General features: G+C 45.6%; 1 protein-coding gene across 1 annotated transcript; it reads left to right on the forward strand.

Moving 5' to 3' along the window:
* The first annotated feature begins 1,604 nt into the window (after positions 1–1,604).
* LOC144109660 (uncharacterized) lies at positions 1,605–25,062 on the forward strand. The gene is made up of 6 exons (XM_077642469.1): positions 1,605–1,726; positions 9,937–10,148; positions 14,303–14,445; positions 14,498–14,798; positions 14,897–14,959; positions 21,659–25,062. Exons 1-6 carry the CDS (start codon positions 1,605–1,607, stop codon positions 23,074–23,076), a joined length of 2,259 nt encoding a protein of 752 aa, XP_077498595.1. The 3' UTR covers positions 23,077–25,062.
* The last annotated feature ends 1,986 nt before the right edge of the window (positions 25,063–27,048 follow it).

The following is a 27,048-nucleotide window of genomic DNA, read 5'->3' on the forward strand; positions in this document are numbered from 1 at the left end:
AACGTTCCCGCATGATACGTCGCAACCTGGCACCCCGAACCCGGCCGGGCAACCTGCGCCAACCGCCATTTTGACGAGTCTTGGCCAGGCTTGACGGAATTGGCTACAAGACCATGGCCTCCGAGATCACCCCCTTGCACGCGGGTGGGTAATCTCGGAGGCCATAAAACGCCGCACGCGAGTTGGAGAGATTGCCACTAGATGGCCACTGCCTCATCAGTCGAAGCTAGTAAAACCCGCGGGCCCGCAGCAATCCAGTCTTTCTTGTTTGTGCGGTTCAACCCATCCGAGTCGTCCGTGTCCTTCCGTCAACAGCTACGCTGCCTACGCCTCGTCAGGCCTCGCTAATCCAGTCTTTCTTGTTTGTGCGGTTCAACTTATCCGAGTCGTCCATGTCCTCCCGTCAACACCTACGCTGCTTACGCCTCGTCGGGCCTCGCTAACACCGCGAGCGATTTGTTGTCCTTTGATGGCGTCGCGCAAGCACAAGGCTCTTTCCCTCGAGGAAAAGCTGGATGTTCTCAACGCAGTCGACAGGCAGCCAGCGCAGAAAAGAGTCGACATCGCCAAGGATCTTGGTCTGCCACCCTCGACACTTAACAGCATCGTCTCAAAGCGTGCCGAGATACAAGGGAATGCCGCGCTCTTCGGCCCGAAAGCTAAGCAGGCTCATGGCGCCAAGTATGTAAACCTCGACGAGTCGCTTCTTACTTGGTTTAAACAAGCTCGCGCTGCCGGTGTTAACTTCGACGGCAGCATTTTGCGCGAAAAGGCAATGGAAATAGCCGACCGACTGGGCATCAATGACTTTGCGGCGTCAAATGGCTGGATCGACTGTTTCCGGAAGAGGCACGGCATCGCGTATATGACGGTATCCGGGGAAGCAGCAAGTGTAAACTTGGAAACAGTCGATGATTGGAAGGCCACACTATCTGCCTTAATTGAGGGGTATGAGCCTCGTGACATTTACAATGCCGACGAAACGGGTCTTTTCTTTCGGATGCAGCCATCCAAGTCGTTAAGCCTGAAGGGCGAAGCATGCCACGGAGGCAAATGCAACAAAGAACGATTGACGGTGCTCCTTTGCTGCAACATGGATGGCTCTGACAAGCTGAAGCCATGGGTAATCGGAAAATACCGAAACCCACGGTGCTTAAAGAACATTCGCCTGCTGCCATGTCACTATAGAAGCAACAGTCGTGCATGGATGACGGGTTCTTTGTTCGAAGAATTTCTTCGTTACTTCGACAACAAGATGGGCTCCCAGTGCAGGAGTGTTGTCGTTTTTCTGGACAATTGTGCTGCCCACCCGTGAGACCCGTCGTTTCTTCGGAACGTTAAGCTTGTTTTTTTTCCCTGCAAACACGACAAGCCACTTGCAGCCGTTGGATGCCGGTGTCATAAAGAACTTAAAGCACTCGTACATGAAGTCCATCGTAAAGCGATGTCTGGCGCGTATTGATCGCGGACAGCAGCCTACGATCGTTTCAATACTGGACGCTATGCACTACGTCGCTTCAGCGTAGACGGCAGTGAGCGCATCAACTGCACAGCACTGCTTCGCGCGGTGTGGCTTTCGCATGGACGACGGAGAGGAAACTGCCATGGAAGCTGAAGAGACGGAAGCAGCCGCTCATGATCAAGAGCAGAGTGAAGCTTTGAATGCACTGGATGCCACGGGAGTCACGTATGATGACTACGTCGCCATGGATGCTGCTGTCGTGACGTCAGAGTATCGCTGAGATCATTAATAATTGGTTTTTGGGGAAAGCAAATGGCGCAGTATCTCTCTCATATATCTTTGGACACCTGAACCGCGCCGTAAGGGAAGGGATAAAGGGGGGAGTGAAAGAAGAAAGTAAGGATAGGTGCCGTAGGGGAGCGCTCCGGAATAATTTCGACCGCCTGGGGATCTTTAACGTGCACTGACATCGCACAGCACAGGGGCGCCTTAGCGTTTTTCCTCCATAAAAACGCAGCCGCCGCGGTCGGGTTCAAAGCCGGGAACTCCGGATCAGTAGTCGAGCGCCCTAACCACTGAGCCACCGAGATCGTTGCAGACTCGGTCACGAGTGAAGCCTCAGACTGTGATGACGACGAGGAGCATGAGCTGCATGATTCCGGGGAGTTGGCGGACCCGAGCTTTGGAGAAGCCATCGCGGCTCTGGACCTCCTCCGCAGGTACGTTGCACCTCAAAGCGACGCTGAGAGCAGTGCGGCTTTCTAGGCCATCGAGTAACGCGTGGTGTTTTCCAGCGAGCGGAAAAAACGGCAATCGACCATTCTCGATTTTTTTAAGATCTAAGCTCACTTGATGTCGAAATAAATTGTTTCAAGGCAAAGCTGCACTGTTTTCATTAATTTTCGGACCTTTCCTCACTGTTGCGTTTTCCCGGCTGTTACGTTTTTTTTTCGCGGTCCGGTGAAAAACGTATGAACAGGGTTCCACTGTATATACATAGTGATATTGAGTCTATAGGCTTCATATAAGGAGCCATTCCCAAAAAATAAAAATGTCTAAATATGTTCTTAACGAATCCTTACGAAGAAGTTTTCTAGATCTTTTTTGGCGGGGCATTGTGGCCGGGCTCGGCACGCATCCAAACATGGCCTCAGATGTGATCATCTTTGCCTGCCTTCAGGTTCCACTACTGAACGGTGCATTTACAACGTCATCCACTATGTTTAGCGAGCTTAAGTACAAGCAGATCGCCGAGCCTTATTATGGCGAAGTGCGCTGTCTACAACGAAATCTACCCCAGAAGCATTCACCAATCACCGTCGACCACGATTCCGCCGATTGTCTACATAAGCAAGCATCTGGATACTACTCTGTTGTGTGCACGGCACGCATCCGAATGTGACCTCAAATGTGCTCATGTTTGCCTGTCTGCAGGTAAGACAGAGTGCACCTTCGTTTCGAATCAACCATTTGTCTCTTATTGCTGTGCCGTGCCCATGCACACTGTTCTTGATTTTATGTGATTGCTGGTTCGTATTTCTTAAGCTTTTAACAAGTGGAGATGTTGAGTTGAATTTCTGTCCCCCTACAGTTGATGAGAAGCTGGAACAAATTCTCCAAACACTAAAGGAACACATGAAAACGCTTGGTGATGTTAAGTGCGACCAGCGAGCAGTACAAAAGGACGTTAAGGAAAATGGTACTGCAATAAAAAATCTCGAAGACCGTTTAAAACTTGAATCTGCACTTTCCACTGTAACCGAGACAAAAGAAGTAGTGAACGACTTAAGAAAAGATATCACTCAGCTTTCCAAAAGGGTTGACGATTTTGAAAATCGCCAGTGGCGGAATGACTTGATGGTATTTGGACTGCCCAAAGACGATGAAACCCCTGATGATCTGTCAAAAGCTGTAAATGAAAAGCTATTCACTGTGGTTGGTGTCAACCCTACCAGTATAGAGCGAGTGCATCGCATAGGAAAAAGAGCATCACGGTGGCCGGCGATTTTTTGATTATATGGCTTCAAAGAAAAGATTGCAATTCTGTAAAACTGCTAAAAGCTTAAAAACATGGGCATTTCTCTCAGTAAAGATTTTTCAAAGGGTATAATTTTTTCGCAGAAAATATCTCTGGGAAAGTGCCAAAAATGACAAGTTGAATAGAGCACGTGTGCGTCCACTGCACGACAAGTTATATGTCAATGATAAGGTGTACTACTTGGACAATGATTCAGCGACGCGTGTCTCTTGGGCCGCTTGTCACAGCTCAAACGATAACACTCTGGCGCACATGGAGTCGTCTTCCTGACTTGTTAACTGTTATAAATTTGAATGTGCGAAGTTTAGAGAATAAGACTTCACATTTCGAAAGCATCCTTTTTGAGCATAAACCAGACATAGTCATTGTAACTGAAACGTGGTTAAACGAGTTTATGGACAATAGAGAACTTCTCCCACCTAATTACACTGCTTTGCCGTAAAGACCGGTGGAACCAGAGGTGGAGGTGTTGCCATTTTTTGCATATCTAGTATTATTTGCGTTGAAATACTGTCATCATCAGACCTAGAGTGCGTCTTGTGCAATATGAAAATCGATAATATCTCCTTGACAGTCACATCGGCGTACAGACCTCCAAGTAGCGCTGGAGATTATACACACTCACAAATGGTTTTTTAATACCCCCGTTTGCTAACACAACAAAGAAAATTATAATGGCTGGGGATTTCAATCTGCCCCATATAGACTGGGAAAATTACAAGGAGAGTACGGTTGATGTGGCACTATCCCATGCCTTTTTAGATCCCGTATTTTCCCTAAATATAGTTTAGCTTGTCAGCACGCATACAAGAAACGCTGAGTCCGGAAAATCCCTACTTGATCTAGTCTTTCTGAGTCAGTCGGCAACACAATATCATTCACGCTGTGATGTCATGAGTGGTCTTTCCGACCATATGATGGTAATCATCCGGCTGTCCATCTAGTGGCAGAAACCGCACCCCGCAAAAACTGCGCTAGTCTCTACTTTTTCTAGAGCAGACGATGTAGGAATACGACTGTCTAGAACAAGGCTTCGACGGTTTCAGTAATTTTGTAACTCTTGAATCAACATCTGTAAATCAAGCTTGGGAACAGTTTAAATAAGTATAATTCACAAGAACATAATATCCTTCATTCCTATGCGCATCAAGAAAGTTTGCAAGAGAAACCCGTGGATATCTCTGAGTATTATTCACATGAAGCACCAGTTGAAAAGTATAAGAACAACCTCAAATCCAACCTCAAATGCAACAGAAGAAAGGATTAAAAACCTTTCCCTGGCATTTAAAGCAGGGATTGGAAAAGCAAAACAGCGATTTATGAGTGAATCCTTGACTACTTTTATTAAAACATCTCCGGGAAAATTCTGGCGGTACCTAACAGAAATCCCCCATTCCGTTCTTGAAAACCGCAACTTGCACAGTTAGTGATAGTAGTGAAATGGCATGCGTTTTTAATGAATATTTCGAGTCTGTATTTACCTGGGATGATGGTACAACACCGCATCTAGAATCACCCGATATACTGTCTTTACCGGATATAAAAATAAGTCAGGACGGAGTTCCTAACCTCTTCTTAATCTTGACACAATAAAATCCGTAGGACCGGATGAAATTCTATATACCTTCCTAAAATGGTACGCAGAATGGGGTTTTTACTATCTTGTAGAAATAGTTGTCTATTCTATCTGGTGAAGTCCCTGGCGACTGGAAGTATGCCAAATTAATACCAATCAATAAGCAAAGAGCAAAACATGATGTAGCAAACTATAGTACTGACCAATATATTTGACGAGTACGTGTTAGAAAACATTGGACACATTTTGACTGAACACTTAACGGCATTTGCTGAAGCAAATGGGGTTCTGGGAAGCCACCAGCGTGGATTCCGACACGGATATTCCACTATTATTATATTAAGTGAAGTTGTACATGACAAATCCAAATGTATTAACAAAAAAGGGCAAACAGATACCATATTTATCGATTTTAGGAGAGCGTTTTATAGAATATCCCACCGAAAGCTACGTCCAGCTGGAGAAAAAAGTGGCGGACTTTGTTATCGAGCAGCCCAATTGTCTCATGGGGTTCATAGTCGAGCTGATCATTTGAAAAGTTAGAGACGTTTCTCGGGAGATGGGAAGTTCAGAGCATTTCATGGTCGGGTGCCGACGTTCCTGGAGAGAGGAATGAATTCTCTCTGCGGCGAACAACATCGATGCGGCAGAAGTTACCCGGCAGACTTCGATAGCGAAAAGGAGGACTCAGTTTGTGAGAACTCGGCCTCCGAAAGCGAGGAAGATAAGTAAGCTTGTTCGCCACTTTGTTTTGTGTCCCTTTTTATTTTTTCCCGCTGGGCAGCATGTAAAATCACCCCTCACGTTACATTCGCGGTCGCGTTTCATTCGAGTAAATACGGTATTTTGAAATGTGAACGTCTGCAGAACAAAGCTCAGGTTCACTCATAATGCTTATTCTAGAATGCAGCCAGTTTCAGAACTTAGAAAAACGGCTGGACTAACTAGCCACTATTAAGAAGAAAATGGAACACAACAGGATTGTTTTCTTCTATCATATTTTGCGTGGCTATTAAAAAGTAAACCTTGAAAGGTACATTATAGCAGACAGTTCCACCCAGTCTAGGACAAAACACACTAAACATATCAAACCACTGACTTGCAGGGCAGACTCTTTTCATTATTCTTTTCCCGTGAGGACAATAGATGACTGGAACAAACTACCCAATGAGGTTATAAATTCTAAGACTAAGGGCTTTGAAGCTGCACTACGGGAATATTCTATGAGTGCGTAAAATGTTTTTGTGTGCTAGCCCTGTTACCTGTCATTCTTTTAGGTGATCGGTGTACATTCCTCTCTGTTTTTTTTTGTTAACTTCTGACAGTCGGACCTGCCCTTAATTACAAATTGTTTGTACTTTGCTATTACTGCCACGCGCCTTTCTTCTTTTCACATCGCACCACTGCGGCTGACGTGTGCACTGTTCAAATATTCGTTTCTGTGTGTACATTTGTTTTTCTTTTTTGTCAACATTTTGTCATATCAAGTGCTGTCAGTGACGTGCAAAAATTCCAAGTGGTCAGAGTTTGTAATTTTTTCAGTTTTTGTTGTAGTTTACTTGCAATAGTTCGAACGAAATGTGTACTGGTAAAACATTAACTCCTGCATTGGCCTGTGCCGGCAGTATGAATAAATAAATAAATAAATAAATATGACACCTCTTTTTGCCTCATTGTCTGCAGAACATCTGAAAATAGATTTCTTCCAGACATTATCATATACTTTTGCAGACGTTTGTTACACGTTGCGTAGCGCTTCTGTGTTTTGTGGGGCAGTCTTTAGGCATTCAATGGAGGCTAGCAGCTCTGCCATGATTAGGACAGAAGTAATCCCATCGCAGGGCTCTGTAACGGATAAGTCAGCAGGAGATGTAGAGGTGCAGTCATAATGTGGAAAAAAATTGACAGGCTGGTTGTTGTGCAAATGTATCCTCATCCACATTCAGCGCGAGGCGAATGCTCTCTGTGCAATCTGGAACCTGAGAATTGGGCGCTCCATGGCGTAGAACACTCTCTAAGGATGTCTATTACCCTGCGTACAGGACAAGCGGGCACACCATGCAGCCTAGCGTCGCCAGCTGTCTAGCCGCCTTGCTGAGCGCCGTGCACGTGCGGTAGCCCGGTGAAGAGTGGGAAGTGCCGATGGGTCGCCGGGTTGACGAGAAGCATAATGATCCGCCTGGCAACGGGGAGTGCACATATTCAAGGGGTGTATTTCTGGGTTTAGATAGTCCATTTGCAGTAGTGGTAATATATAGTGTGTCGCAAAAACAGCAGAGTACAGTGCTAAGACAGGTTGAGTGTAAACGATTGTCTGCGCGTACAGAGTCCCATGATGTTATGCGTACGCTGCGGCATATTTTCCGTATACTCGAAGGAGTGAGGGAGGTAAATATGAGGTTGTGATCAGAACCCCAAGTGTTTGAATCGGCAGCCAATCGAAGGTTAGAGGGGCCTAACCACCAAGTCTTACCAGGTGAGGCCACCTCAGAGCGGTATTCGGGTGGTTTCAAAGTTGACAGGAATGATCTGAAAACCTGCCTTAGATGAGTGCACCCCTTGAAGAATCCTATGGGTAACCCCACGCTCCGTAGTCGGCCGGCGTAAGTGCCATGAGAAAAATATTTCCGAGCTTACGCACTCTATGATGATCCAACAACGCTTTAGTTGTCACCCAATCAAGAATTTGCAAACTGGCAGCGAGCTTACAGCTTTCACGAGCCAAATGTTGTTGTTGCCTCAAGTAAGATGGCCAAATGTGCGAAACAGAAGAAAACGAAATCATAACCTTTGCCCCTGGCAAACCACTTGCAAGGTTGACATAGAAAAGAAAGTGCATCGCTATGAGCATCAGCACTTACAACAAATTCGAGTGGCGAGGTGCGTGATCATAGAATGCATTAACTCTCTCATTTGCAAGTTTATGGTCGGCAATTTTATAGTGTGCTTATACTGCAGGTCTGGCTTCATACGGCTCAATGCATTTCAAGCCGCAACATGTCGCTAATGAAATTGTTCTTTGCCTTTGTGCATGCTCTGCGGGTTCCTGACCCATTCACGCTTTTACCAGTCGGAGGAAATCTCTGTAAATGTCTAGCCATAGATGCAAATAATTTTGCCACGGTCAAAGTTATTCGGGTAACCAGAGTTGAGACAGTTGACTTTGATGCAGGTTGAATTAAGTACTTCCATTCAAACTGGATAATGAGTATCGCGTGCACCAGTGGACAAATAAACGCAAGAAGTGCTAAGGCACTGACTGCACTGGCGCCTAGCCGCTAAAAATTGAATGCATCTCTGTGTTTTTCTCTGACAGTCTTGCTTACACAGTCATGAGTGAGCTTTTCGTAGGTCTGGCGGTCGTGACTATCGATGCACCATTTACTTTGTTCCCTTCTGCCTTTGATCGCACAGCTAGTGCAATGTTCCGATTGCCGTGCTGTTTGCTTTTGCGAGGTGGCCATATACACCTAAAAACCGGCAGCTATGGACTTTCTCGATGTTCAAGTCATTATAAGCTAATGTAATGTGATAGTGTAAGTGTTTGTTTTTTTGGATGGAAGAGCATAAAATTTGTTTTACTGACGTTTAAATGAAATCGGTTAACAGAGAGCCAAACCACTAACTCGTTAAGCCGGGCAGTAGATTGCTGTTCAAGTACTTCAAGACGAGTCAGAAAAAAGGCAGTACCGTTGCCATGCAACATAATATTAGGAGTTAATGAAATGTTGACAACGTCATTGATGTATAAAATATAAAAAAGGGGTCCCAAAATTGAACCTTGAGGGACACCTAAATTTAATCTACCAAAACTGGATTTTACACCTTCAATCTGAGTATACTGGATCAGGCATCCTACTTTCCAAAAGTGTATTTCCAACTCGGAGGATCCGATAAGTTTCGAATCTGTAAAGTAGTGTTGAATGCTTCACAGATTCAAAGGCTTTGCACAAATCAAAGAATTCCAACAGAAAAAAGCCTATTTTGAAAATTATAAATTTCAGGTATTTAATATCTAACAGTGCTGATTGGGTTGATTTACCTGCCTGAAAGCCATACTTTTGGGGGCAGAGTAGATGTTCAGCTTGTAATATGTTATTTAGTGGCCTGAAAAGTACACGTTCGGCTAATTTTGAAACAGAGACAATACCGAATTAGGACGACAATTGTTCAGGTTATTTTTGTCGCCCCCTTTGAATAGCGCGGCAGCATGCGCAACTTTTAAATTGCTGGGGAATACACCAGAGAGTAGCATTCCATTACAAATATGAGTAAGGAGTGCAGTGATAATATTAACAGCACATTTGATAGAAAAAACAGCAACTTCATCAACTCCAGATGAGTACTTGTTTTTAAATGCGTTAATGATAGAAACGTCTACTCAAATTGGGTACAAAAATATAGAATGAGTATTGCAGGAGGGCAAGTAAGAATCTGCAGTCTGAGCTAAGCGACAGCTACGAGAAGATTGGTATGCTCCGAGAGCTAAAAAGTGTTTGTTGAGTATATTAGCAAGTGAGTCTCTGGTATAATTCACCCCCTTGATTCTTAACTCAGAAGGAAGATCATTTTCCCTGTTCCCTATGATGATGTTAATATCTTGACAAAGTAATATTGGGTTGTGTAACACAAAGACTTATTAATATATAAATTTTTACCGAGAATTTTTATATCCATGCATGCTCCCTCTTTCATGTATCCTTATGCTCAAAACCATGGTCAACGAATTTTTTAGCCTAATTACTGTGTGAGATTGCCTTGTTTAATTACAGGTTACTGCCCACACTATAAAATCAGCTATGAGCTTTAACATGTGTGGTTCCGCCTTTCACTGAAAGTACCCTGCCTTTCTTGGTGCAGGCGTGGCGTTCCCATCGTCACAGTGCTTCCTGGGGAAAATACGAAAAAGCAGCTGCGCCAGTCCGCCCACTGCAGTCGGAGCATCATTAAGAAAGACCCCATAGAGCCGCACCTTCTCACCCAAACGGATGACCATCACTTCCAGTGTGACCACGGTGGAAAGAGCTTTGCACGAAAATGTGACTTCATGAGACATATGCGTACCCACACTGGTGAGCGTCCGTACAAGTGCCAGTTTTGCCCCATGGCTTTGGCACCGAATGCAACCCTTGCAAGGCGTGTGCGAGCCCGCAAGAAAGAAAAGCCATATCATTGCCTATTCTCTACAAAGGCTTTCAAAGAAAATCACCTTTTAGAATGCTGTGAGCTGAATACACACTCTGGAAAAACTCAGCTCTGTAAAGGTTTGTTGCCTTTTACTGAAATTGGATATGAGAGCCATTGCTAGCTAACAATATATTAGCCTTATTGGCTAAAGTATGCAAATTTGCATGCCTTCAAAGTAATATGGCACTGGGCAATTTTTCATGTCCTTTCTCTTATCCATAAGAAGTGTGATCATACTGAGCTGCTGCTGTAATTGACTGCGCCTGGCATGGTATGTGCATGTGAAATCTTTCATTGGAACGTGGTATTTTGCAGCAAGATTAAAGTTTTGCTGTATAATTTAGTAACAGCTCGTTAATTCAAACTTCATTGGACCAGGAAAAATGTTTGAATTATTCAACCACTTCGAAAAAGACTGACGCGCACTGCTTGTATACCGGCAAGTTTACTTGGTGAAAGATTGGGCAATAGTCGCCAGCTTTTGAGACGAAAACAGTGCAACAGTGATGATTTTTAACATTTCCATCAATTCATTTTTGCACGTGCTTTGTCGGGGTGGGGCATCAAAGCAGAATGTTTCCAAATGGGAAGGGCCTCCCCGAGAGAGGTGTGCGGGCAAGTCCACGGGATGCAGTTAAGTTTTAACGGCTATTTTGTCAACCGCTTGTCATGCCGGTCATTCCCACATGCAGCCTCTTTTTGGAGCCCATTCTAACTAACCAATGTGAAATTCGTAGCGTCTGAATTAGTGGCCATCCGATGCCACAGTCTTGCATAGGGATTGGTTCGGACCATGCCAGCAATTCAGAGTATTCGGAGTTCGAAAGTAAGGAGGGTTTAATTAACAAGCTCTTAATCTGTGCATCACTGACATTATTTCTTGGCCTTCTACTAGCAAAAGCATAAGCAGGTGAAAGAAAAGTCGTGTTTTACAGTGTAATTTGTGTTTTATACTGCCGTGAGTACCTAATGCTTGCTGTCTTATGGGGAAACAAGGAGACAAAGCCCAACCTCCGAATGATATATGTTTTTTGCTTCTACTGCTAGGTTTTAAGAGTTTTCTCGTTGTTTAAATTTTAGAAAAAAGAAAGAAAACTCCGCCACACCACTCTTGTGCGTTATCATTTGTCAGATACCGTATTTACACGATTGTAAGTCGACCCCCCATGCCACATTTCAGAAAAAATAAAAACCTTGGAGGTCCTTTAAGCTTGGCCTTTAATAAAAATTGGTGGTGGTTTAGCTCTGGTTAAACCTGGAGTGATGCGATAGCTACAGCTGGCTGGGTGGAACTTGCTCAGTTGAATTCCAAAGTCAGCCTTTCGCCGCCTCGTTTTGCTGGGTGTTCCTTCTTCATCTTCGTCCCACTTGACGCAGCGCATGCGCAAAGCTGTGGCAGTTCGGTTGCACCGGTGCGCCGTTGGTCAAGTGGCTGTCACGTGACCAACCAGGTGAGGAACCACGTGATCAGCCATGGTGCCGCGCCGCCGGCAGCTGCTTCGCACCACGTGACTAACCTCGTGACAGCGTGGCAGTGCAGCCACGGGTTGGCGGCGTCGCCACGCTGAAGTCTTTAAATGCTACTCTAATGTAGCTATCGCTACAATAGAATGCAATAGCATTATCCTGTGGCCGCCACTTATCACCAGCTGCTATCCGCTGCCGCATGCGGGCATGCCTTTGGGCACATTCAAAAATGAAAATGTTTCAGTCACTGGACGACTCCTCCACACTTGCGCAATCGTCCAACTAGCGCTGCCATCGTGATCGTTGTTTAGAGAAATCCTGCACTTCGCAAGCAGCCACATCACGACATTGTGCGGAACAGCTGGAAATTTTGCCTCGCCGTAGCTGCCTCACCTGTATTACCCGTTGCAAACGTTGAACTTCCTCCCCGGTGCACAGTTGTTCGTTTCTTCAGCGTGAAGAACGACAGCAGTCTTGAATGTAGAAGTGAACGAGTGCCGGTCGGAGCACAATTGACAACTGACGAAGCACTATGCTAAAAACTTGTGAAACATGAGTGGGAGTAGTCAAATGCGTCAAAGGCAAAGAAAAACTACGCGTGAGCGGCGTCGGCTCTTCCATAGGCTACCGACACTCCCAAGCGCCGCTGCCATTCCGAGTGATGGTGCCGCCGTGATTGGAACAGCAGCCCTTCCATCAACTATGATGCTCCCTTGAGCGCTGAGTGTGCAGTTAAAAGTGAAAAAACAAACAAACCTAGAGGATGTTTGTTAAGAGTAGAACACGAATGAGTTATTGGGCCGCCGCCGCTTGTCAGCAGCCGCGATCTGCAACCACATGTGAGGAGTGGATCTGGCGGGGGAGTGGGGTGCCGATTTCCTATGTACCAACAAGCGCCATAATCCGCCGCGCACGGGGCGGGGATGCCGGTTCTGCGCGTTCACATAGCAGCTGCTCAAGGCCAGCACCAAGGGCGATGCGACACAGCCGCGCAGTAAAAATGCTACCATGCTGTAGCATGCCTGATATATCGTTTGTCGCCTTTATTTATGGTGTCATGCTTTGGTTTCGATTGTAAGCTGACTTACAATCGTGTAAATATGGTAGTCCTCTCTTGAATGTGGTGGCAATTCTTGTTAGACATTGTATCACCAGCAAAGTCAGTCTTGTCAAATGTTATTTAAATTAGGTGACGGGGTTTTGCGTTGCTGTCACAAGAGCCCTTCTTGTCTTATTCCATTTGTCCTTAGTGGCTTTGACATTTCAGCATTTTCGCTGTAAGCCCTCACACAAGTTGGGCTTATCGAAATGTGGTGAACTTGATTTATTAGATTTGTCGGGTGACCATTTAAATAAAAATTATCGGAATTTTAAGCAGCTTGTGAAGATAAAGGTTTCAAAATCAGAATATGAACAAAACATTTTCTCCTGTGCATTTAGAAATTCATAAGTGAGCTATGAGCTCCCCTATTTCAGCTGATTTTTTCATGTTGCGTGTTAACCAGTGTTTAACTGCATTGTAGTTCAGCATTTTTTTTTTCAGTTGTAACTGCGTGTTGTAATTTATGTGATATGTATATAAAATATAAATAAGTCAAATTTTCTGTTCATCCTTGCAAAGTACAAGAATGGAGTAACCCTAAAGAGCTGAAGCTATTGATAGCTTTTTCAGGCAACTACATGTACACGATGACAGTGAAAACACGTTATAGACGTATAAACTTGTGTCATGTGGCATAGAAGGTCAATTAGATACCGATGGGTTTAGTATTGAGGAATGCATATTATTTCTTTATTTGCAAAGAAGTGGTTTAAAAATACTTGTTTTGCAGTGGGTTCTTTCTAGTCAGCCTGTGGCAGGAGGTGACGCTAATTCACTCCCATTTTCAGTTATAAGTTCCCTCACATCGTGAACACTGCTGGATTTAAAACGCTTAACGCCTTTATTCAAGCTCGCACATCGAAAGAAGCCTGCGAGTCCATTGACCGGCTGAAACCGCGCTGCATTTACAAACACTCTTGTGGGCGGCGGTGGAGGCCGGTGGTTTCGTCTGTGCCGTCGTCTGTTACGGTACCCGGTTTTCTTTTATTTGCTTATCATGCCATTTGAGAACTTTTCATGTAGAGCCGTCTAGGCTGTCCAGTTTGAACGACTGCATCAGTGAGCAAATATAGCACTCGTGGCAGCATGTGGGACACCACTAGAAGATCAGGGTTTGTCCTGCTTCACAACAATATCGCGGTTTTTTTAAAAATATGTTGCCTTCGGATTAGCATTGCACACTTTGTCAGTCGTTTTCAAAGCACTCGCCAACTGTTAACGAACGGCTGCCACTGTGAGTAGACTGCGAAACAAATAAATTGTTTGAAAGTTTTGTTACCCAGCGCATTCTTGCCCAGTGCTCCCAGCCGAAGGTGACACACGCCCCCCGTATCACGGTGCTTTAAATATTTAAATATATATGTGTATACAAGGTGCACTCGGCTTTTCTTTACGAAGAGACGACATCATAAGTGCACTGTGAAATCATAAAACTGCTTTGAAAACTTTTTTTGGCATGTATTCCTATAGGGTGCTGTTATGGTCCGGATGCACTCCTGCCTAAGTGTATTAAGGAGCGGACGCCCTTGACCGGGGTGACCACAGCGGCGGCAGCGACAGAGGCAGAGTCAAGTGGCCTGTTCGCCCTCAGGTCGCTGAACAAAGTGATGCTGGTGAAAGATTGTGCTGGGGATGTTAATTGAAAGACGGCTGTGACCTTGACAGAGGTCCCATGTTTCTGACAACACGCTGAGGAGTACAAGGACGTTCATTCACCTGCTGGGAATCAGGGTGCCATTCCTTTCCCACGCAGGCACCCACCGGACTGCACTCGTCACGTCGACGCGACAGTGTTTGAGGACTGCCCTTTCCATAGACCGCGCTCTGAGAGTATCAGTGCTGCTCCTTGCCGTGGGTGTTACCACATTGGGCGTTTTCAATTATCATCCGCCTCATGCTGCCGACTGGCTGACTGTGGGTTGCAAGAACATTGAGCCAGGTGCTCAACTTTCTCTGGCTGCCCCAGGTACTTCCGGTGGCTGCCCAGAACGCGTTCATTTTTCTTTTTTTGTTATTGTGGCAGTGCGCCTACCAGCTGGCTGAGTAGTTTCGGGCTGCCACCAGGCAGCCAGACTCGCCAGGATGATTCTGTGCTGGCAGTGCTCAAGCAACTTGCAGACACGGAGAGTTGGTATGGTAGCACAAAGTGGCTGTGGCCATTTTTGTCTGATCTAGAAATACCGCTGTTCTTCGTGCAATGTTTCGCACGATGCGGGCACTAGTGTCGACAAGACCACGGTGCATATCGTCTGTGTCGCCAGCAGTGGCTCCTTTTGCGGTAGTTCTCGCTGTTCATTTATTTGTTTTGCGTACGTGTGTGTGATCCAAGTTCGATCGTCTGACCCACCTCGGAAGCACAAATTTTGGCTTCATATTGCGATCGCATAGATATGCACAAAATATTTCTGCTGTTAATTTGGTGTGCCCAGCTGATATTGCCATAATGTTCGAGGCCATTGGCTAGAGCGGCCGCAGATTCCTACGCCCAGTATGCGCGCATATATGCATGTGCTGAACGTGTTCACTGAGTTATAGCATTGATACGGCAGCGTGTGGTATACGCTGCGTTCTGCACGGTGGAAAGGCAGATACGCTTTGAGACATGCTTGATTGATGGAAACTACCTTTATTACAAGCTCTCAGGAGCACATTGCTCGAGGCATCTATGCAGGCATATATGAGGCCACGCAGTTTTCACATTACGGCTTACGAGGCGTGCTGATTCTGTCATCGTCGACTGTCGTATAGCTTGAGGCTCGGGCCTTCTGCCACAAATGCTTAAAATATCTGTGAAGTACTGTACGCATGCATCTCCTCACGTTAGGCTAAAAGGGTAAAGAGTATAAAGAGAAAAGAGATGAGAATTTTCCATCACGGATCATCATTCAAGCAGAAGCGCCGCCGACAACCAAAGCCAGATTGTAGTGCCTTTCATTCGTGTGCTAGCCTCTACGGTAAGGCTGTATAATATACAGATACGATGCGCAGCTAAATTTGTCCAGTACACCAGCTTGCTCTAGATGAGCGTTCAACCATCTGCTATGCACTTTTGTTGAGATTATGCGTGCTTTCCTTGCCGGCAGCAAAAGAAGTCGGCTGACAGACTACATTTGAACAAAACTTACCCCGATTCTTTCTGTTTTACAGCCTGGGAAATAAGATCTCGACAATTTTGTGTTTTGTTTACTTTAAGCTGAGGCTTGTGTTTTTGCAGAGATCAGCGGCACAAGGTGTGATTCACCATGGATAAGTTCAAGGTAGAGGACCTCTTTGAAATTTTGGAAGGAGTGGGCATTTCAGTAGAGCCCACTAAAACAAGAGAATCGATTTTGGCCGTTAAGCGGGCAGAATAGGTGACAGTCGAGGGGTGAGACGAGGCTTGGGAAACGATTCTGGAGTGAAGGCCCCAGGTGGAGAAAGAACAGGAAAGGCAAAAACTTCGTGACGAACAAGAAAGGGAATAGCAAGACAAGTGTCGTGAGAGGTGGGCTGAGCTAGAGAAACTGCATGAACAAGAGCTGTAGGAGCTCACACCTAGAGTTCAGTCGCTTACTTTGTGAGCTAGTGACACAGCCGTTGGTCAGGAGAGTAACTACAGGGCAGGTTTAAGCCCAGAAAGGAACGCGAGATCGGCAGCTGCAGGGGCAGCATTTGTCGATTTAGAGGCGGAGAAAGAGTTGCAGCTACCCCATCAAAAAGCCGAGCGACCTGCTTCATTAGCGAGCACTGATAACGCGAACAAAGGCAAGGCGCCTGTCTCTAGCCCTTAAGCAGAGGCTGCTTTGACAAGTGAAGCTGAAGCTTTCAAGAGGAGTGTAGTGAGTTTGCAGGCCAGTGCAGTAAAGGATACATAGGATACCCTCCTTCAATGCGACTGGCGAACAATAGTAGCTAAGCATTAGAGACAGTGCTTTGCTGTAAAAAGAGTGACAGCGAGTTACTTGAATGCACGCTGAAACCTCGGGCCAGAACGCAACGTTGTGAAATAGCGTGGTTGAAATCAAGTTGCGGGACATTGAGTTAGGATCATGATGTCGGATAGGAAGCCTCTGGAGAACAAGTTGTTAGGCTCAGCAGAAAGTAAACTGCAGTCGAGGCAATTTGTTAGTACGACGTGCAGTGACTCATCGAAAGCGTGAGCCAATCGTTAGCAAAAAGCAGATGTGAAGGGCAGTGTGATAAAGGAGGCGTGCAGAACAGAACAGCCAGGGCAGTGTCCGGAAGATGGGCTTGCACAAGGAGAGCCAAGCCATGCGGTAGTCCCCAGAGAAAGGACAAAATACGGGGCCCAAAACATTGTAAGACTGAGGGCTGGCCAACGCTGTAATCGTCTTAAAGTGTCACCGCGGCTCTCCAGATGTGATAGGCACCGCACTGAGGCCAAACTGACTAGACGGGTTCAGAAAAATCGAAAGCCATCAGCCCTGTTGCGGTGACACTGCTGAAGTTCTTGCACAGCGTGTGGAACTTGCAGCGAGCTACAGAGTAGCATGCACTGATCCTGCAGGAAAGAACACAGCAGAATGCGTGCCAGTCAAAATTCCGGTATCGAGAGAGGAATACATACAGGCATTTCTTTCATGCTTCCCAGGTGTTGGGTACGTGCGTCCGTGGTGCGGTACAAATCATTGTTGCATGGCGTCTTGAGTTCGCAGGTGTAAATGCGCATTTAAGGCCTTTGGTATTCGTCTTGTCGCTGCTGCTGAAGATAGTCTGTGACTGCGCAGGGTGCGGATAACGAACAGACTATCTCTTCCAATAACTGCTGCACTGGAGCCTCGCTTTGCAGTATGCACTTTTACGTAGGTTTAGCTGCCTATTGTGAGAGTGTCCGCTTACGACCGGAAGTACAGGGGAGTAACTAATGGGCCAATGTGGCACAGTTCCTTGCGTGGGCACTACGAGGCGCAGGGCATCTATAAGTGAAACCTGCGTATTGTGAGAGTGTCCGCTTACGACCGGAAGTACAGGGGAGTAACTAAAGGCCCAATGTGGCATAGTTCATTGCGCGGGCACTACGAGACGCAGGGCATCTATAAGTGAATGGCAGGTCGTTGATCTGCTGTAGGAGCATTAAAGACGACAGCACGGCACCCTGTGTAGCAACGGACGGGATTGTGGAAAGAGGATAATTAAGATTGATATGGCTGGATACCTGAGACTTCTTTTCACATCGAACATGTCTTGGTCCAAGCGCATCAATCTAACTTGCAGTAAAGCACTTCAGAGACTTGGGTATCTACGGTGCACATTACGCGCTGCACATCGTCATACAAAACTTTTAGCTTACAAAACTGTAATCCGACCGGTTATCAAATACAGCTCTGTTGTTTGGAACACGTATCGACAATTGTACTGCGAGAAATTTGAAACTGTTCAAAAGAACGCAATTCGTTTTATCTACCGTTGCTACGACAGAGAATTTTCACCCCTGTCTAATCTCAAACTCACTATCTCCAACCTCACTGTCAAGGCGTAGGTACACCGAGTGCCTCAGGCATATATACATATTCATTAGCTATCTGCACCTCATGGCAATGAGCACCCACATTAATTCTTCTACTCCATTATCAACTAGGCGCCATCATAGTTTAAATACTTCTCCACTTTACGCATGCACTGATACATGTAAATAGAGCTTCTTCCCACATACCATCGAAAGCTGGAACTGCCTGCCGGGCGAAATTCATTCACTTGCACTTCCATATTTTTTGACTGCCATTGAATGTCATTAACACGTATGTTTTGTTCGTTTTATTTTGTATCTATTATGCACTTCTATGTATGTATGCATGCATGAGTCAACATATATACGCAACTGCTTACCATGTATCTTATATCCCCACTCCTGCAAGAGCCTGTAGGGGCTGCAGTATGTATAAATAAATAAATACGAATAAGTCCACAATGCAACTCTGCCTACGTTCGTGACTGCTGCACAGAATTTTTCAATGAGAAGGAAGTAGTGTGTCGTTTAAGTGTTTTTTTTTACAAAAGCTAATCACACCCTAAATATGACAGCACAGCACCCAGTTTATCTGGATGGATGCTCGAAAGATATGAATTATGATTAGTATAGTCGTATATGACGAAGTCTGAAGCTAATCTCTCCCCGCATTCATAAGCACTGCACAGAATTTCTCTTTTAATAAAAAGCAATCTGTCAAAGCGTTTTTGTTACTTGAGAAACCTAATCACACAGTTAAAAAACAGTGCAGCACCCTGTGTAACACCGGACAGGACGCTTGGAAGAGATGAATTATGACAGGTATGTTTGGATAACACTGTCAGCAGTGCAACTGGTCACGTTCATGACTGCTGGACAAAATTTCTCTGTAAAGAAGAAACAGTTTGTTGTTAAAGTGTTTACTTAAGAAAGCTGATGACATGGCGTTATTTCAGTTCAAAAGCTTTGATGCTTCTTAAGTGTTCAACGCAGTATAAGTTTAGATAGCTAATTTTGTTTAATGTTTGAATTGGTCGGTGTGAGTAATGCAGCACCCTATAGGTAATATTTTTTTAAGTTGTGCCCTACTACAGAGCACATAAATTGCACAGGCTTTTCCAAGAAGTGTGTCGTCCCCATTAACAATTTTTGCATTGCTTTAAGGCTGGAAAACTCTGTAATAAGTGATTGTGCAGCTGCCTTCATTTCATCATTTCTTCTATGTTTTGTAATTAATACTTTTGAGTAGCTGTCTAAAACTGCCATTGAGGATAGAAATTGCCTCAAAAGGTGCTGTAATTTTTCATGCTATACGTTCAGGCAGCTTTTCGGACATATTGGATGATATAGGAAGAGCTTGAGTGGTTACTTTGTTCACAGATTGCTTTTGTTCTTGCTTTTTTCTCGCTTGTGAGTCATGTGAGGCACAAAAGAACTGCGATAAAGTCGCTGCTTTCTCGTTTTAATTTCACTTTAATGCTAAACCCAGCCTGCCTCAAGTGATGGAATGACAACAAATGCAGAAGCAGCGATTATATTGCAGTTATGTCATGCTGCACATGGCCTATATACTCACGCTGACGTCACAGTCATCATTCAGCTGTTGAAACTGAAGAAGCAGGATTGATCAATTCGACTTTAATTTATTTGTTGGTCATTGCCAAATATCACGTGGTGATTCATGCATAGTAGTGTCTCCTGCATCATTTTAGAGAAGAAAACCTGCCATCAATATTAGGTGTTTGTACTTCTTGCTATCTAACTTTTTTCGCTTTGTAATTTGCCTTACAGTTCTTATTCTAATCACCTTTCTTGCTCTGTTTCATTTTTCAGGCATGAAAACGATTATTGGCGACCAATGAGTACACTAGCTGCCCGAAGGACCATCTTCCAAAACCAATTCTTTCAGCATTTGCAGGCTGAACTGCTTCATGTTCATGTTGTAAAATAGCATAGCCAGTGATCTCAGACAGTGGTATCGTTGCACAAAATGAGATATATCAGACCTGCCTTGCTAATGCCTGGAACACTATCTCATCGTTGCAGGAGCCAGCCACGATGTCTCAGTGGTTATGTTGCTTGGCTGCTAACTCGAAAGACACGAGTTCAATCCTAGCCACTGTGGTCGCATTTTGATGCAGGAAAAATGCTAGGAGGCCATGTAATGTGTGATGTCAGTACATGTTGAAGAACCCCAGGTGGTCGAAATTACCTGGAGCTCTCCACTGTGGCTTCCCTCATAGCCTGAGTTGCTCTGGGATGTTAAACCGTATAAGCCAACCAACCATCATTGCAACGTCAACAATGAATATCGTTAAACATTCTACAGGTGGAATTGTGCATGATTGCTAAGGAAACCTTGGGATCAGTAGACTGCAGCACAAGTTGCAGACACGAGCTAGAGGGTACACAGGAAAAAAAAAATGCAGTAGAAAAAGTGCATGTGTTTGTGTGGCTGTGCCTTTTGTGCATCATGCACTGTCTTGTTTTTTGTGCTATAGTCTTACCAGTTTAGCTTTTCAGTTTCCTTTGTAGTTCTGTTACCCTTTAGAGCTTTTGTGTCTCATTATTTCATGTCTTATTGTTTTCTCTATATTTCTGCATACTACTTCTTGATAATGTAAACGCTGCACAGCAATAGTATTACCTTTTGGTGTGCTATCAGGTGTTGTGGGGGGTGATTTTAATCACTACACTTTTATCTGATGTCTACATGCGCTTCTAGTGCATGTGCTTTTCATTCTATTTGCTTTTGGGAAATACTTACCTAGTCTGGTTCATTGTGATATGCTATTAATCATTCATGCTTATATTTAGTGCTATGTATTACATTGGTGACACTGCTGACAGAAATGGCTTTCTCTTTGTGGTTTTCAATGTGAGCGTTTCCATTTTTTTTTATTTTGTGAGACCACCAGGCCTCATTTTGCTAGGATAAGTGGAAGAGTTTTGCCTTTGTTATATTTTTTACTTTGCTTTAATTGACAGATATAATATATTCACTGCCATTGTACTGTGTCTTTAGTGACAGCTCATGGATATTACATTATTCTTCAAAAACTCTTGGGCAGGCATAGAAGATCTCCATGAAGCCAGGTATTATACGAGCACTTTGTCTAAGTTACTGCAACTCTTTGGCTGCAGAGTATGCTCATTGCTCCAAGTAATTGTTTGAAAGTTAAAACATTCTCCCTCTAGCTCCTTAGAAATTTATAAATACTAGGAAATTTTGTTTAAAAACTCATCTTTCTGTTTTGAGGGTCAACCCACTGACCTTGAAATAAACTTAAGTTAAATGTTGTGTAACATTACCACCACCAAATGTTATAACACGCATGGTCTCGTATTGACCTGAGAACACTCCGCCTTTCTTGGTGCAGGCCTGGTCACAGCTGATCTTAAGCTCGGAGTGCTGTCTGGGGAGAACGTGAGTCAGCAGCTGCACCAGTCGCCCCACAGCAATCGGAGCTTCATGCAGAAAAAACGCCAAGAGCGTCACCTTCTCACTCAAACCAATGACCATCCCTACAAGTGTAACCATTACGGGAGCAGCTTTGCTCAAATGGTCACCCTGGCGGACCACCCATGCAAAAACACTAGTGGGCGTCCATACAAAAGTGACCACTGTGACAGCAGGTTTGCTCAAAGTGGCCACCTGGATGAACCCCTTCGCACCCACATGGTTGAGCATCCATACAAGTGTGAACAATGTGGGAACAGCTTTGCTGAAAAAGGCACTCTGGTGACACACCTTCGCACCCACACGGGTGAGCGTCCGTACAAGTGTGACCACTGTGACAGCAGCTTTGGTCTCAAGAGCACCCTGGTGCAACACCTTCGCACCCACACAGGTGAGCGTCCATACAAGTGTGACCACTGTGACAGCAGCTTTGCTCAAAGGGGCCACCTGAAGCAACACCATCGCACCCACACGGGTGAGCGTCCATACAAGTGTGACCACTGTGGGAACAGCTTTGCTGAAAAAGGCACTCTGGTGACGCACCTTCGCACACACACTAATGAGCGTCCATTCAAGTGTGACCACTGTGACAGCAGCTTTGGTCTCAAGAGCACCCTGGTGCAACACCTTCGCACCCACACAGGTGAGCGTCCATACAAGTGTGACCACTGTGACAGCAGCTTTGCTCAAAGTGGCCAACTGAACCGACACCTTCGTACCCACACGGGTGAGCGTCCATTCAAGTGTGACCACTGTGCCAGCAGCTTTGCTCAAAGTGGCCATCTGGAGGAACACCTTCGCACCCACACGGGTGAGCGTCCATACAAGTGTGACCACTGTGACAGCAGCTTTGCTCTCAAGAGCACCCTGAGGGTCCACCTTCGCACCCACACGGGTGAGCGTCATTACAAGTGTGACCACTGTGAGAGAAGCTTCGCTCAAAAGTCCCACCTGGAGCAACACCTTCGTATCCACATGTGTGAGCATCCGTACAAGTGCGACCAATGTGACAGCACCTTATCTCGTAAGGGCCACCTCGACATACACCTTCGCACCCACACAGGTGAGCGTCCATACAAGTGTGACCACTGTGACAGCAGCTTTGCTCAAAGTGGCCACCTGGTGGGACACCTTCGCACCCACATGGATGAGAGACCATTCCAGTGCCAGCTCTGCCCCATGGCCTTTAAACAGAGTACAGCCCTTGCTAAGCATGTGCGAGGCCATAAGAGTGAAAGACCTTATCAGTGTCAGTTCTGCACAATGACGTTTAAAGAAAAATACAGTTTAAAATGCCATGAGAACAACAAACACGCTTCTAAAATCACAGTTCTTTAAAGTCTTGATACCTTTTCCCAACATTAGATGTTAAAAGAATTGCTATCCAACTTGTCTCGCTTTGTAGTTTTCCTTGAGAAAAAAAACTGCAAATATACATGCCTTTAATGTACATCTGCACAGAGCAATCCTTCGGTTGCTTTCACTCTTCCATGAGAAACCTGAACATACCAAGCTGGTACTATCGTGAATGAGACTGAAATTGTGGCGTGTGCAGATATGATCTTGTCGTCATTTTATTACTTTTCAGCGCCATGAATCGTGTGTGAATTGTGTTTGTAGTGTTTGGCACTAGCTAGCAAATTGACTTATGTCAGAGCAGTTCTGCGTTTTTTTGCGAGTGTAATGCCACCAGAGAAGCATGCTGTTTCATTATTCTATCCATGCTTTTGTTGTGGATGTATTATTGGGACTCAAGAGCAGAGAAACAAAGCTTAGCCGCCTGATGATAAACATTGCTCGCTTTTGTTTGCAGGTTTTTAGAGTTTTCTTTTGGTTTAAGTTTTTAAAAATGAAGGCTTTACTGCACTAGATTACTGTGCATTATCTGTTGTCGAATGCTTATTTTGAATACAAATTGCATTGTCAGTCTTGATAAACATGCTTGATAGATTTGAAAGCAAACAATCGCCTCACTGTTTCAAAAGCAGTTGTTCTCATTCCATTTTACAGCGGCGGTTTCGGGGTATGTAAGCATTTTTATAGCAAGCCACTGTATATTATGCTTTGTTTATGGAAACTCAAGTGAACGTGCTTTAGTGACTGCATTTCTCAAGGCGCCATTGACATAAAAAATATTTCAATTTATAAACAGCTTGTGGAGTTGCATTTGTGAAATACCAGTGAGCTTCAGGAAACATCAACTCCATCCTTAGGTTTAGCGATGTGTTGTGAGCATTAATACTTTTGAAAACAGAGGCGCCAACCAGAAAAAAGGTCTTACTTTGCGTTTCTGCTCCCAGCACGGTGTCCTTGTTCATAGTGAAGATGCATTCTTCTGGTTGACTTTTTTTGTTTTCAGATGAACCCCGTCTATATGGTATACCATTGCACTCTCAGATTTGTGCTTCAGTACTATATCTGCTTTTTTCATGAAGTTGATTTGGTCACAAATGGTTTACTTGCTGCTTGGGAGTGTTTTATCAGTTGCAATTGTGTGCTGTAACAGTTTCCAGGAATTGTAGTCAAATCAATAAAATTTTTCTCATCCTTGCAAAGTACAAAGTTATAATGCTCACAGAAAGCTGAAGCTCTCGGCAGCTTTGCTCTCAATAGCACCCTGATGCACCAATTTCGTATCTACATGGGTGAGCGTTCATACAAGTGAGCACTGCAGCGAAGCAACATCCTTTACATATGATGGCAGCGCAAGTACATTGTGGACAGGACACGAACATATGTCAACTAACTGGTCGCTCTATTTATAGTGTTTTTAAATTTATGGGCTGAAAGATATGGCGCTGGAATACCGAGATGAACTAAAAACAAAAACAAATGATTAATTCAGCCATCCTTAGATGGAGTGCAGATGTGTCAAAGAGCGAGAGATCAAAGAACTTGAAAAAGGGGTTCAATGGCCGCGAAAGAACCAGGCACTGAACGGGCGTCGGCTGTCAGGTTCTAGGCGTCGGCGGTTGTTGTAGAGCCAGCCAGCAGCGCGCGCTCAGCGATACCACTTCCGCTACTGCGTTGGCACTTCTTCGTCGTTACAATTGCCCCTGGGGATGAAAGGAGCCATCCTGGTGACTCAGGGCGTAGTGCAGATCAAGGGGTCATGGTAAGGCTTCAGACGACTGATGTGCACTGTTTCACGGGCACAACGGCGAAGGTCAGAGGAGGGTGTCAGAGGTTCGACGACATAGTTCACAGGGGAAGGTTGAGACAGAACACGGTAAGGTCCGTGATATTTGGCTTGGAATTTGGACTACAGGCTAGGAGTGCCTGCAGTGATCGAGAGCCAAACAAGTGAGCCGGTGGGAATGGGTGCGCGGGTTTGACCACCAGAATCCTGGCTCTCTATTTGTCGATTCTGTTCATCGGACGTGAGGGAACGGGTGAGCTGGCGGTATTCCTCGGCATACTTGGCAATTTCAGAAGCAGTGGCGCAGTCGGATGCTTCATGAAGGTAGGGAAGAATGCTGTCAAGCATACTTGTAGGTTTACGGCTGTAAAGAAGAAAAAACGGAAAATAGCTGGTGGTGAACTGGACGGCGGTATTATATGCGTAGGTGACGAACGGAAGGACGAGGTCCCAGTTGGAATGGTTGGGACTGATATACATGGTGAGCATGTCACCGAGTGTCCGGTTAAACCGTTCGTTGAGGCCGTTGGTCTGAGGATGTTACGCTCTGCAGGTTCTCTGAACGATGCGGCATTCTGCGAGCGCCTGGACAACCTGTGATAAAAACACAGCCGCGGTCACTCAGAAGCTCATGAGGGGCGCAGTGACGGAGAATGAGCTGGCGGAGGATGAAGAAAGCCACGTCTCGCACTGTAGCCGCGGGAAGAACGGCCGTTTCAGTATAGGGCATGAGATGGTCTATGGCGACTATAACCCAACGCTTATCTGAAGGGGAAGAGGGCAGGGGCCTATAAAGGTCGATGCTGACGCGATCGAAGGGACGAGCAGGGCAAGTTAATGGCTGCGACGGTCCAGAAAGACGCTGTGGTGGGGATTTGCGGCGTTGGCAGTCAAGGCATGAGTGAATGTACTTGCGTAAAAAGCTGTACATTCGACGCCAGTAGTACCGGTGCCGAAGTCGAGTGTAGGTTTTCAAAACACCCGCATGAGCAGTCTGGGGGCGGCATGGAAAGATGCGCAGACTTCAGCTCGTAGTTGGGGAGGAATGACGAGGAGCCATTTTCGACCATCGGGCATGTAATTACGACGATAGAGGAGACTATCATGCAGAATGAAGTGGCGGACTTGCCGGCGAAGGGAGCGAGTGGCGGCCGCCGCCGAGGCGCCCAGACAGATGGAGTACGAGAGATGTAATCCAGGGGTCCTTACGCTGTTCCACAAGCATGTTTGGTGGGCGCAGTTAGGACAGCACGGAGTCAATGCTGCAGATGGTCGCAGTGTCGGAAGGCAGCGGAGACCAGGAGAGGGCGTCAGCGCTTGTGGCCAGAGCGGTAGACGACTTGAATGTCGTAATCTTGAAGGCGCAAAGCCCAGCGGCCATGGCGACCCGATGGATCCTTCAACAATGACAGCCAGCACAAAGCGTGATGATCGGTGACTACGTCGAAAGGATGACCGTAGCGGTATGCTCAAAATTTGGTTATCACCCACAGAATGGTCCAGCATTCTTTTTCTGTGACGGACTAATTGATCTCCGCCTTGGACAGCGTGCGGCTCGCCTAGACGACAGCGTATTCTTGAAATCCAGGTATGCGCTGGGAGAGCACAGCACAAATGCCCACGCCGCTAGTATCTGTGTGTATCTCTGTCGAGGCGTTAGGGTCGTAATGGCAAAGGATGGGGGGTGAAGTAAGGAGTCGACGTAAGGTAACGAAAGCTTCGTCGCACTCAGAGGACCATGACGACCAAGAGCTCTGGCCTTGAATCCGCGTCAAGGGCGAAATGATGGTAGCGAAATTTCGTGTGAAGCGCCGAAAGTAGGAACAGAGGCCAATGAAACTTGCAGTTCTTTAAGAGTAGTCAGCTTTGGAAAGTCGGCAACCGCGCTAAGCTTTGCAGGATTTGGAAGGATGCCCTCTTTGGATACGACATGGCCAAGTATGGTCAGTTGGCGAGCTCCGAAGTGTGATTTCTTCAAATTTATTTGTAGGCCAGTGGCGGTAAGGCAGGTCAACACTTGGCGCAGGCGAGTCAGATGTGTGGAGAAGTCGGCCGAGAAAACAACAATGTCGTCGAGGTAGCAAAGACACGTCTTCCAGTGCAAGCCATGCAAGACGTTATCCATCATCCGTTTGAATGTTGCGGGGGCATTGCCCAGACCAAATGGCATG

Source organism: Amblyomma americanum, chromosome 11, assembly GCF_052857255.1.
Source record: "Amblyomma americanum isolate KBUSLIRL-KWMA chromosome 11, ASM5285725v1, whole genome shotgun sequence".
NCBI classification, from domain to species: domain Eukaryota; kingdom Metazoa; phylum Arthropoda; class Arachnida; order Ixodida; family Ixodidae; genus Amblyomma; species Amblyomma americanum.